The sequence below is a fragment of the Lygodium microphyllum genome, chromosome 19 (assembly GCF_053477565.2).
Source record: "Lygodium microphyllum isolate KBCC chromosome 19, Lygodium_microphyllum_v1.1.10, whole genome shotgun sequence".
Classification (NCBI taxonomy): domain Eukaryota; kingdom Viridiplantae; phylum Streptophyta; class Polypodiopsida; order Schizaeales; family Lygodiaceae; genus Lygodium; species Lygodium microphyllum.
The window spans coordinates 114,863,136-114,879,905 of record NC_141153.1 but is presented as its reverse complement, the minus strand read 5'-3'; the positions used below and the strand labels follow the sequence as shown (position 1 = coordinate 114,879,905).

The 16,770-nt window shown below is 42.2% G+C and overlaps 1 protein-coding gene across 1 annotated transcript; it reads right to left on the bottom strand.

The window, feature by feature from the left end:
* Positions 1-3,299: 3,299 nt before the first annotated feature.
* LOC148020289 (pentatricopeptide repeat-containing protein At2g39620-like) lies at positions 3,300-15,743 on the bottom strand. The gene is made up of 4 exons (XM_087699669.1): positions 15,531-15,743; positions 14,988-15,073; positions 3,666-6,430; positions 3,300-3,427 (listed from the first exon to the last, which is right to left on the bottom strand). Exons 1-4 carry the CDS (start codon positions 15,741-15,743, stop codon positions 3,300-3,302), a joined length of 3,192 nt encoding a protein of 1,063 aa, XP_087555795.1.
* Positions 15,744-16,770: the final 1,027 nt, after the last annotated feature.

The following is a 16,770-nucleotide window of genomic DNA, read 5'->3' as shown; positions in this document are numbered from 1 at the left end:
CCAAGTGGTCAGTAGTGTGACGGGCAATTCGTTGCCAATGACAACTCGAATTTAGTTGAAGCACAGGAGGAACAGCTTGGGAAGCTACTGGAGACATTTCAGTTGTTCTCAGGTCTCAGGGTCTGTAATCAGCAAGCCAAAGACAGAGAGATATTGCATCTAGGGTTCCATGATCTTCCAGAATGGGTGACAAGATATGAAACGAAACTGATCGATAAAGAGGAGATATTTACGTACCTCGAATGCCCGTTTGTGTTGGGCATTTACCCAAACCAACGCTTCACTTGGCTTAAGGATAAGATCACTCTTAAAATACAAAGATGGAAGGTAGAGACTGTCACACTGGGGGGCAAGCTGATCCTTCTCAGCTCCATGTTATTCGCTGTTGCTATTTATGTTGCAAGCATATAAGCCAATGTCTGGAATGATTTGGAGAAAGCTTTTGTGTGGGAAAAGAAGGAAAGGAAGGGGTGGCACTCTATCTCATGGGACGCCATAATGACAGATAAGAAGGAAGAGGGTTTCGGACTAGGACCGCTAAAGGACAAAGCTGACAGATTGCTGATAAAGCTAATGGAGAGGATGAATTCAAACCAGCTTTGGGTGCAGATCAGCAGACATATAATTGTCAGTAGTCCAATTCACTGAAGCATATGGCCAGACCTATGATGGGAGGATGTAAGTTTTAGTAAGGCGCTTCAGATGCACATGAAGAACATCATCAACAAAATGGTTGGCGTATGGAAATCTATAGTAGGTGAAACAAATTGGTCCCCCAACAAAGATGGTAGAGGTGACCTCCCTCTTACCCGATCTATTTGGCCATGTGACAAAGCTTACGAAGACAACTACACTCATATTCAGCTAATCCCAAGCTCTCCAAGGCATTGCATAAGAAAGAGTTAGCAGATGGAACGACCTGTGGCACGAAGGCCGGTTCAGAATGCGTACTATAGACAACACATCGTGAAAGAGGCCTCCAGGGAAGATTCTGGCTTTTGTATTAAGGAGTAACCTTCGAAGCTATCAAGGAACGATTTTAGTCAAAACAATGGACTATTGGGGAAAAAACAAACGTATCCAAAAACAAGGATGGAATAGAAGACTAAGAAGAGTGGCGACTAACACCGCCAAACACGCTAAATTTAGTCCTATGGAAAACCCTAACCAACAAGTACTCGACCGGTCAAGGAGAGGTTACAAAAGAGTCTAAGGATATCCCCCCTCTCTCCTGTTTGCCAGAGAGAAGAGGAAATTATTGCTTACATGGTTTGGGAGTGCAAAGAAGCAAAGAAGATAAGAAAGATGGAGCAGTGGATTGAGGCTACAGGCCTCCATGCCAGATTCAACTGCAAAAGCGTGCTACTTGGATTAGATCCGTACTTGAACGAGGGTTCCTTGAAACCCAGTGTTAGTAGGGCAGTTGTTATCATATATTTATAGAAGCATAGAAACTCGCTAGTTTTTGGAAGTTGCTCAAGGTTTATTCCAATGAGTTTTGAGAAATTTAAGGAAGAAGTGCGTCTTGCCTTCAAAGGATTAGGTAGAAAGGACTCGCTTTTCAAGGCTGTATGCAATGCCCTGAAAAGAGTACAGCCATGCTATGGTGCGTCACCTAAAAGGCTGATGTAAATATTCATATTATTAATACATAACCACATCATAAAGTGGCCATAGTAATTTGTAAGTCTCTGGCTACATGCAAACAGATACCGATACTAAATAAACAATGAAGGCATTTTTTTCAACTATATAGGGTAAGTGGGCCAATAAAGTGAGAACCCCTAAAGAATCCCACTACACCCCCTATCAAAGGGGGGTGCTAATAAAGATGTATAAATTTAGTAACGGATTGGAGAAAAGTAACTGATCCTCGACCTCTTTCAACTGCATCACTTGTTCTTTTATGGCACCTGTTTACAATGTTTTTTGTGGGTGATTTTTTCTCCATCGAAGAGTTAGGCGCTCAAATATTTTTTTCACCTCACCTCATTAGTGAGGTCGGTGCCCAAGGATTTCGTGAAATGTTTGGCATGCCGAATTTCCGAAGGAGTTTCAATAGCTGCCATAGTATTGCCCCCTTACCTAGCCATTACCCTCCAGTACCATTATCCCTACCAACAGAAAAAATGAAAGAGGATCTTATAGTCCACCTCCAAAACCTCCCCTCCCACCCTCTTTTTTTTTCATTATGGGTAATTGCATTGATTATGAAGAATGTATGAGAGTCAAATGACTACCGTCACAAAAAGTGACTGAAGAGATGGCAGCAAACAAGGGAAGCAGATCATCCCTGGTAAGAAGTCCCCCCCTCCCTTCTCTCTCTAAACAGTCGAGCAAGGGAAGAGCAGTACAGCACAAAACCCGAAGCAGGGTCACAAAGGGGAGAGGGAGGAACTCAACTACCTTTGGCAGCCCAAATTTCCTTGCATCAACTGCCCATGTACCGCTTTTAGTGTTCTCAACAGTAGGCCAATGCCTCTAATCATTCCACAATCGGTTGAAAGCTCGTAGACCACCACGGGAAATGCCAATTGCACTGTCAGGTTCTTTCTATAGACCAGGTTGTTTGTTGTTTGGGGCACAACAAGAGCATAGGGATGCTTATTTGTTCAACACAGTAGCAGGTACCATGTGTGTCATTTCCACAGATAAAGCCATGTGTGTCATTACCACAGGCAAAGCCAAGCTGAATCTATCACCAAACTGTTGAATCCAGTCAACATGACTAGGATTAGCATTTGAAACATGGGGCCGATGTATCACACTACTGTGCTTAAAATACCATGCCACTATGTCCCCTGATTACTCCCTGCAATCACCAACGAAAACGCCAACTACAGTGCCCGGTTTTTACCCAAGCATGTCATTTGTTGCTTCAGGGGACAACAAGAGCATCTCAACAAAGTAGCAGCTACCATAAGCATCATTCCCAGACCAGGCTGAATCCATCATCAAACAAGGACATAGAATCATCATAAAGAACACGCACCATAGCTGTTGGTTAAGGCTGACCATCTTCAAAGTCCCCAGGTTGTGAAAGCACACAAGTTCATCACCACCTGTCTCAGACTCTGGCACCATCACCTTGACATTCCCGGAAAGAAGAACAGTGCAAATGTCCAACAAAATCACATCAGGACCCAACTCCATCTGCTGGGCCTTCATCACAACCTCAGAGTCACTCCACCACTATGGATCATGTGCCTTCCGCACACACATCCAGTGGGTGGCATAGGCTTAGCAATAGTGGGCCCCATCTTGGGCCTGCCTCATAGCAAACCAATTAGCAGATCTCTTTACTTTTTTCTGCTCTCGCTGATTTTCTCCTCCATAACTGGGAGCATTAGATACACACGTTCCTCCTTTTTCACTCTCTTGCTGAACTTAGCTTCAGCTTGGACACATAGCCAAGTCTGATGTTGTTCTGCAGCAGCATGATTCAGCATCCATTTGAGCAATGAAACCATCCAAACTTTCCCAAACTGCAGGCAACCCAAGTCCTTCTACCTAAACTCCAATGCTCTAAGTTAGGCCATACATATCAAGAAAAGACTTCAAGACCCATTTGGATTTGGATAGTTTTTTCATCCATACTGTAAGAGAGTGTTTGAGTCCAAAATTAGTAGCATATTCCACTGTCTACTACCCACGTCTGTTAAAACCTTTACTTAACTGAGCTGCTTTGGCATTGCAGATGCAGGATGCTCCTTGCATCCTCTGAATCCTAGCACTTGCAAAATGGTCTGGCAGCTGGACAAGTTGCTGAAAGCATCTCAGTCCCAGTTTCATTTCTCCAAAATTGTCACAGGAACTAAGCACAGTGCGCAAGATTTCACTGGACGGAAAACAGTGCAGGGCCTCAAAAAAACTTTCTGCCTCGAAAATACTTCCTGATCGTGCCAGAAGATGGATCACACAGGCATAATGCTCTAAAGTTGGTTCAATCTTATGTTCTTCTACCATTAACTTGAAATAACTCAGTCCAGCTGAAAACAAACTAGTTTTGTTGCATGCAGCAAGAACAGATGTAAAGGAAACAGCATCTGGCTTCACACCCTGCTGCTGCATGTCCTCAAAACATTGTATAGCCATCTTACCCATTTGGCTTTCACCAAATGCCTTTATCATTGCATTCCATGTTGCAACATCATGATCAGGCAGCTTGTCAAAAACATATTGTCCTTCTGCAAGAGCTCCAACTCCACCATACATATCTACCAATGTGTTACCAACTAAAAGTTCTCTTTCAAATCCCCTTTTTGTTGTTTCGCCATGTAAAATGCAGCCCATTTCTAAGGCTCCAATAATGCCACAAGCTTTCAAGCTGCAACCAAATGTGTTGGCATCTGGCGACACACCCTCCGATTGCATCTGTTTCAAGCAACTCATTACTTCATTTCCTAAGCACTTTTCAGCATATCCTGAAATCAATGCGGTCCATGGGACTACATCTCGAGATTGTAGCTGGTCAAATAGTTCCCTTGCATCTGCAAGAGACCCACATTTGGCATACATATCAACCAGTGTGGTGGCCACACAAAGCTCTCTTTCCAATCCTATTTTGGTTATTTCAGCATGTAAGTCTTGGCCTGTTCCTATGGTTCTCTCCATACTGCAAGCTTTCAAGCTGCAAGAAAAGGTGGCAGCATCTGGAGATATGTCCTCCAGTTGCATTCTTTTGAGACAGAGAAACACTTTCTCAGCATACCCTCGTTCTGCATACCCTGTCATCAATATATTCCATGCAACTGCCTCTCGACTTGGGAGCTTGTCAAACAGATGCTGTGCTTCTGGAATCAAGCCACATTTTAAATAAGCATCAATCACTGTGAGAACCACAAAAGAATCTCCATCTAACTGCCTCTTACTCAATTCAGAATGTATGTTTTGGGCTACTTCTAGAGCTTCTACAGCAGCACAAGCTTTCAAGCTGGAACAGAATGTGTTGGCATCTGGAGATATGCTCTTCAACTGCATCTGTTCAAACCAGTACAGTGCTTCATGAGCGAGCCTGTTTTCTGCATATCCTCCAATCAGTGCTGTCCATAAGAAAGCATTTTTGTCTGGTATCTCATCAAAGGACTTTTGTGCTTCTTTCACTGAGCTGCATTTGGCATACATATCCACTAACGTGGTGCCTACATGAAGTTCTTTATCCAATCCCCTTTTTGTTATTTCTGCATGAATTTCCATGCCTGTGTCTAAACCTCCAATATGGGCACAGGCTTTCAAACCATAAATGAATGTGATAGAAACTGCAGGCTTGCCTTCAATTTGCATCTGTTTGAGGCAACCTAGAACCTCTTTACTAAATCCATGTTCGTCATAGCTTGCAATCAATGTATTCCATGAGGTTACATCTTGAACTCTCAGTCGCTCAAAAACATTTCTTGCTTCCAAAAGTGAACAACATCTGCCATACATATCCACCAATGCCAGGCCCAAAGAAGGGTCAGTTTCCAATCCTGACCAGACCAGTTTAACATGCAGTTTTTGGCCTGTTTCTAAAGCTCGTGTAATGCCACAAACTTTCATGCTGCATAAAAACGCACTAGCATCTGAGTAAAGGCCCTCCTGCACGTGCTTCAAACAATTCAATGCTTTGTTATGAAGGCCGTTGTCAGCATAGCCCCCCATTAACGCGGTCCATGAAACTATGTTTTGAACTGGCAGTTGGTCAAACACCACCTGTGCTTCTACAAACAAGCCGCATTTGGCATACATATCCACCAATGTGGTGCCCACAAATAGCTCACTTTCCATTCCCTTCATTGTTAATTCCATGTGAAGTTCCGCTGCTTTTTCTATGTCATCCATAATGGCGCAAGCTTTCAAGCTGCAAGCAAACGTGTTAGCATCTGGTGAAACACCCATTAGCTGCATTTGGTCAAAACAGCTCTGTGCTTCCATACCAAAACCATGTTCAGTATATCCAGCAATCAATGCAGTCCATGAGACGGTGTCCTGAACATGAAGCTTGTCAAACACGCCCTGTGCTTCCACAAGGAGGCCGAATTTTGCATACATATCCACCATGGAGCTGCCAACAAAGGATTCTACATCCAGCCCCAGTTTGACAACGTCAGCATGCACGCTTCGGCTGAGCTCCACATCCTTGAGCCCTGCGCAAGCTTTGAGCAGTGCGACAAAGGTATAACTGTTGGGTTGAATGAGGTCCCCGCACATGTTACGATAGATCCATACTGCATGGTGCAACTCTCCTGCCATGATGTATCCCCAAATAAGGGAGCTCCAAGAGTACTCATTCCTGTGGGGCAATTTATCAAAAGCCCACTGAGCATCGGGCAAGCTCCCACAATCCACCAAAGCCGGCACGACATAATTGCCAAGGAAAGCATGAGATTCGAGCTCATGTTCGTATATGAAAGCCTGTAAGAGATTGGTAAGCCACAGGTCCTTCTTCTGTCTGCATTTTTGCAAGAGACTAACAAGATTCCCCACAAGCGGCAGGTCGATCATCTGCTAGAAAGCAGGTCGACCCATGTCGACAGTTCTCTGCTCTCGAAATCGTCGGTGCTATGGGTTCGTCTTAATCTGCTCTGACTCGGTTTAGATTAAGGACAAAATGTCTAATCTAATCTTTTTTTCTTAATAATGCGGTAAGAATATATTAATAAAGCGATATTTACATCATGCCTCTACAAAAGAGGATTCAGCTATTTACCCTTGAAATGCATAGCTACAACCTTAAACTAGGTTGACACGTGCAAGCACGTGTCCAATTTTGAACGTTTTGGTGAGGGATGCTGAGAATTTTGTTGCTTAGAAGTTTAAGGTGAACATTAAAAAATCGTGGTAAGGTATGCTATTCTCATATTTTGAAAATTTTTAAAATTTGTTGAAGGTTGATGAATTCTTTATTGGAGTTTGAGGAGCCATGTGTGTACTTGGTTAAAAATTAAAAATTGAAATATATGAATAAGTTACAAAGTTAGGTAATTGTACTTTTTATTTAGTGTGGAGAGGCATGAAGTAGATCTATACAATATACTGCAATGCTAAATCAAGTTTCTTCTCTTCAAAAAGTGATATTTTTTACATCTCGCGAGGTGTCCGTACACGTTGTTGTAGCCTGTAGTAGCATTTTTGTTCAAAATCATATATTGCTCCAAGTTCTTGGCCTTTTCTATGCTATCGACTATCGTCTCAATGCTAGCCTCAAAATTTTCTTCAAACAGTTAGTAGGTTTGGGTTTCTTTTTTCTTTTTCTTTTTGACAAATTTTATTTTGTGTTGTTAGAGTCTTTTTTCAATGTTCATTATGTGATCTACATAGACCTTTCCATTTTGTTTATATTTGATGCTATAGATTAAGTGCTTGCCCTTGTCTCCTTCTGTTGTTGCTTTTGGTTTGGATGATAGATGTTGCTTGGAGTTGGTGCTAGATGATGTAGTTGTGATTGAGCCGGTGGCGACATTTGAAGTGGCTAAGCTTGGTGTTTTGGTACCATTAGAAGTTTGATTTCTTATCGGTTTGTTGGACTTTGCTCTTCTACAATGGATGTTACTGTTGTTAGAGTTTTCTTTTTGTGTTGGGTTAAACATATTGTGAGATTTAAAGAAGCTATATATTGAATACTTGCCTAGGAGGTATATGATAGCACTGAATGGATCACTTTAGATGCCATAGATAAGATAGTAGACATCTCAGTTGAGTAGATATGTGACCTTTATGGTCACAACCCGCCTTTCACAATCATGAGTGTACTTGTTCACTACCATTTTTTTAAACTATTGTATAAGTTTCTTGTTTTTTTAATTCTACAAGGGCCTTGAGTGAGATGTTGAATCCATAATGTAAGATTTTGATTGTGAATGTGGAGATGCCATTTGTGTTAGTGTCTAGTAAGAATTGGGCAATAACTGTTCATAGTGGATTGTCGTGTGTATCTTTGTATTGTAGTTCGAATCTATTGAGTATGTGTTTTAGAAGTCTTGCCAATTGAGAGCTGAAAAGATGAGTGGGTTGCCTCTTACCCACCCAGCCTCCAATCCTCACTAAGAGAGCTAAAGAAGGGCACCACCTAGCCAAAAGGAGGATAGGTTGGTGTTGAGATATCGAGCTCCACTCGTGATATGTCAAGGTGACCGTTGTGTATTTATGTCACCGACTTGTTAGCTGCAGATGCAGTTGGTACACCACCCATGAATAATAGCTAGATGACAGCTATCCTTATCTACTCTAGTTCGTGGCTCAGTTAGTATGCCACCTTAGTTAGTTGAGTTTGGTTTGAGACCCATATATAGGGTTCTTCTATTTCTCTATACCAGTGTTCTTTTTGGCTTACACAACTAAGAAGAGGAAAACTGTTTTCAGCCTCCATCTTTGTGTGTATTCCCCCATTGTGCAAGTGAGAAAGCTACAAGTGAGACTCCTTCCTTCTCTCCCACAATCTTGACAGTTGGGGCATCCCTTTCCTAAGTGAATGAAAAGAATCAAAACACAACTTCACAAGGGATAATTTGTAGCCCATCTTAAGGGAAATGAAGATGATGAAAGGTTAAGAGAGATTATGGCTCCTAATTTCTCCCATGAACATATATATAACATGAGGAAATAAAGATTCCCCACCAATAGAGCATATGGCAAGTCTTACTTAATAAGTTTAAGTATGAATGTAGAGGGAGAATTAGAATAGAGTACATATGATCTAAATATCATATTAGAATATGAGAGAGAGGGAGAGAGATGAGAAGAGAGGGAGACAAGAGAAGAAGAGGTAGAGGAAGCTTGCCATTATGTATTCATGGAATGCTATATAAAAAAAGAGACTCACTCATAGCTTACCTCAAAGAGATGGACTAGCATGAGGGTGTTGTGGGCTTGGTGATCTAAAGTGCTCTCATGTGCTTGTGATTGTGTCCTTATTTACATCTCCATGGGCACCTTATGTAGCTTCTATGATGGATTAGATTAAGCTAATCTTTTTTATTAACATAATCCTAGATTATGTATGGCATCTTTGATAATATGAAGAGAATAGTGGATGGGACAAGTCCCCACCTTGGTCTTCATGCAAGAAGCCAAGGATAGTGGTAGACAAGCTAGAGAAAGGGAGCTAGATCACAAGAAGTGGATGCCTAAAGCACATTATTATAATATATTTACAAGAATGATAAAATTGAAAGTTGATGTAATAAGAGTGAAAGAGAGAAGAAAATTGCATGCAGCCAACAGTCTGCGCCTTCATGACTTCAAATTGATGAAGAATCTGAAAAAAGTTTCTTTTGCAACTTTGTAGACCAGGTCCAAACTGGTTCGACAGCATGGAAATTTTCTTGAAATTCAATTTTTCCTAGGATTTATTGAAATTATTAAAAAAATACTTCCAAAAGTTGCTTTGACTTTAATACATATAAGCATGTAATAGAGGGGATCCATGCTTGTAAGCTTTTGTGTAAGATCCAAATGACACCACGATGCAAACATTGACTTGTGTACAAGGGTGAGGTGCCCTCTAATGATGGTGATAGATCCCAAATCTTGGTGATGTAGATGGAGCTCAAGTGTAGTTGGAGGCTAGTTCTTTGAAAAAATCTATGCACTCACTCAACCCCTTGGTATAATCCATTTTTATCTTCACTAAGATAACCCATCCCTTTTACCCTTTACATTGACATCCCTCCTAAGAAATTGTTTCCCCACTTACTAGAGTTATTATAACCGAGAAGCAATGTAGCATACCTAGTGCTTGAAGAGTAAACCCAAAGTGATAAGATGTAGGGTTTAAGCTATGGGTAAGGGTCTTGATAGGGGTCTTGGCAAAATTTTGTGGTAGAAATCCAGTTTATAAAAAACGCGGATCACCAATGAGATGTGTTTGTGTTAGTAGGGTTAGTTTCTTTTTAAAAATAAATTTTTGAAGATGATAGCAATGTTTGTACCGTTTCCAATTCTGTTCTGTTCTCCAAGCACGTTGTTTTGCTAGGTATACGCTTGGATATGTCCATCAAGTTCTGGATATTGGTGTAGTTTGCAAAGCTGTAGATGTATGTCGATGGTTTATGGCCAAAAATGTTCACCATTCCCATCTAGTTTGTTGTCAAATACCTATGTCATTATGTGTTAATACAAATATGCTCAATTTGTTATTGCATATTCCTGTGGTTTTGGATGTATGCTTGAACATCTGCATGCAAAGTTTGATGTCAATAGATGTATTTATACTATTTTTTAAAAATAGTTTTTCTAAGTTTTAATGCTTGTGCTATGTGTCCTTGATTTGGAGTCATCTTTGTGTTTGCAGATGTTGTTCATCTATAAAAACAAGCGAATAGGAATTATGTTAGTATGTGTGAGAGGATTCTAATACAAGCGATAATGTTTGGAAAAGAAACAATAAAATTTTGTTTTTCGTACATGTAACAAGAACTGGAGGTGATATTTTTGGGTCGTATCGTGTTGTAGTGGTATATATTGGATTCTATTAAGATGTGTTGTTTGTGTGTGTGATTCATTGTATTGTGTATGGTATTGGTGCAAAGGTAAATAGATCTGGGAGTCCAACTATATGTAAGTTTTTTCTTTCAGTTATGTGAGAAAGCATCACGTAAACTAGCCCAAGCATAAATGTGCTCCTTTTTTATAGAAGTGCTTTTTGGGTGACTGTAGCTCCTTGAGATTTGTGACCAGTGATTGTATATGCAAGTGTTAACCCCAACATGAAGAAAGCAAAAGGAAATAAAAAAGATGCAGCGCAAAGGTGAAAAAAGGTAGCCCGATTGAAGAAATAAGAGGAGAAAAGGCAAGAGCGCAAGGGCAATCTTAAAAGTCCAAGGCAAATGCAAAAGGGGAAAGGTGCATTTTAAAATACAAAGGCGTACCCTGAAATCTTGTAAAAGAGTGCCAGGCTCTCTCCTGTGCAAATTGTAAAGATAGACGGGTGGTGGAGAAGAAGCAAGAAGGATAGGAAGGAAATAGGAAAAGAGAAGCTAGGCCAATGGCCGGTCATGTAAAAATGGGAAGACTGCCCAAGGAGGAGTAGGGCATGTATAAAAGCCAAAAGTGGAATGAGAAGCTCATTCTTGTGTGTGGCCAAAAGTGGCTCTCCTCTTCTTCTTCTTCTTCTTCTTCTTGCTTGCTTGAGCTTGTGCTTGAGAGAGAGTGTGTGAGGGAGTGAGTGTGTGAGGATGAGGGACCGAGGAGGAGAAGCTTTCCATCTTCTTCTCTTCTCTTCTCTTCTCTTCTCTTCTCTTCTCTTCTCTTCTCTTGCTCGCGGTGATGGAGCTTGGAGTGTGGAGCTTGAGGATGGAGCTTGCTTGAAGCTTGCACTTGAATCGTGGAGCTACTGGAGTGCGTGGGAGAGAAGGTAACTCGATCTGCATGGAGGTAAGCTCACTACACCCGTAGATATGGATGGTGCATCGGCTATGTGAGAGGTAACCATTAGTGCTCGACTTGGAACGCTTGAACAATAAGTGGTTCGTGGGTCTTGGCAGTTGAGCGAAAGCTCCCACATTTTGGTTCTGTTGCCGGGACCAACGGATTCAAGCCTTGAGCGCTTGCGCATTTCGAATCGAGTATTAAAGTAGGGTTTTCCTCGAATCGGCTTGAGGTAGATAGGTAGGAAGCGAGGGAGTTTGAAGAGGTATTCGATCTCCTTAGCAAGTAGGTTTTTGGTTTTTTGGATTTGGAAAAGCATGTTGGAGTAGTGTAGGTGATTGCTTTGTGATTTGTATGCATTTAGGGTAGGAAAAAACAAAGAAAAAGAAGCAAACAATAGGGTTTTCTGTTGATGTATAACAGGTTAAAACAGGGAAATAGGGGCACAGATCCTTGGAGTGCCGTTTGATTCGAGCACCACAGTGATTCCAGGCATGTCTGGCATTTCCTTGTAGTGTTTTGCACCTATCTGGAAGGTGTTGGATGATTCGGTGGAGTAGACATTGACCTAGAGGCATCGCGCGCAACTCGCGGGCCGTCGTCCGCGTCGTCGAACCAGGCCGTCCGAGTCCCAGAATCGGACCTCTCCGAAAATCGGACCACTTCAAAAATCGAAACACTTTTTCGATCCGATTCCTAGAATCGGACCAGTCCCAGAATCGGATTGCTCAACTACTAGAATCGGACCACCCTGTCCGATCCGATTCCTAGAATCAGACCACTTTTTCGATTTGACTCCCAGAGTCAGACCGTCCGACTACTAGAATCGGACCACCCTGTCCCGATCCAATTCCTAGAATCGGACCATTGCAGAAATCGGACGTGACCAAAATCGGACCACTAGGCCGATCGGACCAACCCAAAATCGAACGTCCGATTCTAATAATCGGCCACACTACAAAAACACATATGTATTGCATTCGGACTGCATCTACTCAAAGCGGAAAGCAACGACATCAAGCTAAAACAACGAGAATGACTAGATATGATAGTCCTGACGATAGATGCTCCTTGAATATCTCTGCATTGACGATCCAAGACATCAGTGGAGAATCCACATCTGTTCGTGCAGTCTGGACTCAAGGGCATTTGTTAGAAGGCTTAAATTTACAAGCCAAGACTCGGAAGACGAAGACATAGTACCACCTGCTTATCTTAGGATCAAACTCACCGCGAAAAGAGAGCATACTATAGATGCTCTGATTGATGAAGGAGCAGATTTTAATATCTTGACCTATGAATCATGGACCCTACTAGGCCAACCAGAGCTCACATCGACTAATGCAACTCTTAGCCCGTACAGGGGACATCCACAAGCACTCATAGGGAAGTGCAAAATCCTTGCGACAATTGAAACTGAAAGCTTGCCTATCCTATTTCATGTTCCTCCAAATAGTGCTAATTACGGGAAGGAAACCCTCCTTGGAAGACCCTTCAAAAGTGCGACCAAGTGTAAGGCTGACTATGTAGCACAGAGGATACACCTGACACTACCGGATGTGAGGATAGTCACAACTTTTAGCAAGGGTGACCTCATCAAACCTCGAGGGAAAGGCAAGGAAGGTGCTGACATAACAGTCAAGCCTCCTAACGAGAGCAAGGACTTGTTGGAAGAGTTGATACAAGCACAGGTCGAACAACGAGAACCAGTGAGTGAGGCGATGCTTGAAATAAGAAGGTCAAGAGACAATGCCAAGGATGGGCTTTGGACTTACAAATATCGTAGAAGACCCCAAAAGAAGCCCAAGCCTTATAGACGAAGGCATCGATGGAGAGTCAGCACAATGCCACGATGGGTGTCCAAAGCATTGCTACTTGCTCAAGGGTATTACGTAGGTAACCCATGGATTTGGGTACCAAAACCCCTTGCTAAACCTCCCTGGTCGACTGAAGGCTAGATCGTATCAAGAGCAAAGAAGCGTAGGAGGAGATCTAAATGAAAAACCAAGTCTCGAGTCAACAACAGTGGAGTAACCAAGCCCCTCATGGTTGAAATCAAGAAACCAAACAGGACCAATCAAAGGGTAGATCCTCAGCCTAGCATGCTTGATAAGCAGATGCTAGATGTAATCGTTGAGGATACGCTGTCAAGCATTTTTAAAAAAACTGAAATCCCCTAGTCAAATTGTAGCTAGGTTTGATTTTTGCTAGCTTAGTTGTTTGTGTGACAGTTTGTTTTGTTGTAATTCGATTTCTTGTGATTGTTTAGTTTAGGATTTGTTTCTATCATTTTGTTTAATTTGTTGAGTGTGAAACTTGATAGCCTTGGTCGAGCTTGGTATTTTTTTGAACAGGATAAAGTTGGAGTTTGCTATTAGCTACCGAACATTGAGGAGCTAGGTATGTATTATTGTCGAGACTCTTGCACATCACAGGGACTATGGGTTCACGAGCACTTCATGTTGCACTTATTGATGCACTCCACTCGGGGGTCGTCTCCTGTCCTTATCAAATACTTCCATGCCATGGGTTGGGGATTATGCACTCTTGCACCATCATTGAGCACTAGCATGGCATGAGGTCCACTGCAACTATATGCAGTAAATCTTAAATGCACGCACACATGAGAGAGCACCTGTCATTGAGCACGCACATTTCTTGCACGCACCATTTGGGATGTTCATCAGAAAGCTAGGAACCTCTAGTTGAGAGGGTAAGGTGGTTGGGAGAGTTCGAGGGTCGTGAAGGACGCCATCAATTGGGAGAAGGGTTGTTCATATTTGGTCAACATCTTGAGGACCACTATTTTCTAGAGTGATTGTGAGATATTGGATGGGTGGAGCGGAGTATATCATATCTTCTTATGAGATTTGAGAGGTGAGGATAAGGAATTTTAAATTAATAAGGAATTTTATTTTCATTTCGCATGACGCACGATCACATCTAGATAGGCTAGGCACGATTTCTCAATGCATACATTATTTTGTGTGTAGCATGGATTGATTAATTGCATATCATAGATCAATTGCATGCTTTATCAAATCATGTATGGTTGTGCACGAAATTCCTTTTCAAATCATATTCCTGCTAGGGCACATTGCATGAAAATACAAAATTCAAAGAATGGTTTCGCTCCTAGCATTCTGAAGAATGACAAGTTCATGATTAGCTCTGAGAGAACAAGCCAGCAACTGATGAAAATCTAGATAATGTCCTCTAAACTAGGTGACAAGAGAAGAATGTGTAGATTTTTTCACCAAAGAGTTGCTCATCTGCATCTGTGGAGGCTGAAATGTGTCTTGCAGTTGAGGGTTTTTTACATGCAAGTGCTCAAGGCTTGTGGGAAACTTTCTGGAGTGTAGATGAACCCTCCCCAATTTTTATTACTAGTTCACATGGTTTTGGCTAAAAGAATGCATATGGAGAAAAAACATTTCTCAAGGAAGGTGAGGGGGCCTCGTGTGGCTGCAATTGCTGCCCATACTGCTTTACAAAGTTTGGCAGAGTGATCACTAGCAGGCGTTGCAAACTGCTGGGGATTTACGAGCTCAGAACACAGGTGCAAATACAAGTAGTGTGTCAGATGTGGCTTCTGACTCAAGAAGGGGGGAAGCATTTAATGCAAGTGGGGATAATCACACAGGCAAGGATGAAGCCAGAGAAGGTCGGAATCCAAAGTCTTCGCATAGGATGGCAGGGAACCAACAGTGGCGGCCTTCTCCAAGATCTGCCAAAAAAGCAACCACTGCTGCTTTGTCAACAGCTGCAATGAAGGCCAAGATGCTTGCAGACCAAGAAGAGCGAGAGGTACAACGATTGGCAGCAATCATAGTTGAAAATCAGCTCAAAAAACTGAGCTTCAGACTCAAACAGTTGGGAGACATTGATTTTGTTCTAGATAGAGAGTGTGATTATATAGATAAAAATAGGGCACGATTTTCTGTAGATCGTATTCGCTTTATGAGAAAGCACCTAAGTCCAGGATGCACCAATTTTGTTCCCCTTTAGTCTTGCCGTCAAGATCTGCCAGTTGTCCTTCTTCCTGTAGAGTTAGAGCACAACACCACTTCCACCAAGAGCTCTCACCAATAAACGTTGGTAGCTTGGAGAGAGAGAGAGAGAGAGAGAGAAGATCCTCTGCGCGATCATGGAGAAATCGACTGCTAGGTCAGTCGCATCATCACCATCCTCGCCCATCCATAACCTCGAAGGGCAGTTGTGCAACCCTCACCCCGCCTGTGCTCATCGAGAACATCTCCATGAACAACATCATCTCCCCTGTCATTTTCAAGCTTAAGGAGGATTATGCCTGCTTCTCTAGCAGCAACACCAACACTGCTTCTTAGGCCAGGATAATCAATAGCAATGGCGGTGGCCATCAGAATGGAAGTAATCATAGCAGCAAACCAGGGTTTCCCGCAGGAAGGTACATGAGCCCAACTGATAGTCTCCTATCGCCTATATCCATGGGATTACTTGCTAGAAGCAAGAGATATTCCAGGCCAACAGGCATTTATCCCTCCCAAAATACTGATCAGTACATTTGAAAACTCGAATGTTGCAATTCCTGGCCGCCCTTGTGACCCTAAGTAATTCTGCAGTGGGATGCAGATATCAAAGGCTTTAAATCCTTAATGTGTTTTCCTACTGGATCGTGTGCAATGCAAATGATGCACACACACACAAGGAGACCATTGAGGAGGCACATCGAGAAAGCTTCTGCATATATGAGAGAGAGAGAGTAGTGGAAGGCAGCAGCAGTTGCTCAGTTCCAATTTTTCCCTCTTCCTTTATCTGCAAGCGAATTCATGATGGTGTTCCGATTCTGCGCGGCTTCCCAAGGTGAAATGGAAAAAGAAAGGGGGAAAAGGCAGTAAAATCGTTTTGACAGAAGCTGTGGTGGTGGATTCCTTTCGGTGCTGATTGTTTTTTCCGGGCGAATTCAAGCGTGTTTTCTCTCAGACACAGAGAGAGAGAGAGAGAGAGAGAGAGAGAGAGAGAGAGAGAGAAAGGCGAAGGAGTAGCAAAAGAGCAGAAAGAACAGAGGAAGAAAGAGAACAAGGAGAAAATGAGGAAGACACAGAACAAAACAACAAGAAGGAGGGAAGACACAATTGAAGAAAAAGGACAAAGCAGGCCATACAGCAAGAGTTGCGTTAACTTAACGCATGGAGTAAAAAAGCCTTAAAGGCTTTAAATTTCTTAAGCTTTAATATCTTAAACGTTAAATTGCCTTAAAGGCATAAAAAAGCCTAAGGCTTTTTGGGAAAGCAAAAGCATGATTCAACGTAAGGGAGGATGTCAAAAAACTATAAAAGGAGAGGAGAGTGGAGAGTTAGGGGCCCCCTTTCCTTGTATCTTCTTGTCATCTTGTGAGAGATGTGAGAGGAGGGTCACATGTGAGAGATTTTTGGATGTGCTATT

Bases quoted from the DNA above. Each gene is read 5' to 3' on its own strand.
- LOC148020289 (XM_087699669.1), bottom strand. From the start codon at position 15,743: ATGATTACTTCCATTCTGATGGCCACCGCCATTGCTATTGATTATCCT. The intron at 15,074-15,530 runs GTGATGATGCGA...CTTTTTTGGCAG, and splicing joins GTTATGGATGGGCGAGGATG to ATCTTGGAGAAGGCCGCCAC. The intron at 6,431-14,987 runs GTGTGATTATCC...GCAAAAATGCAG, and splicing joins CTCTGGCTTCATCCTTGCCT to ACAGAAGAAGGACCTGTGGC.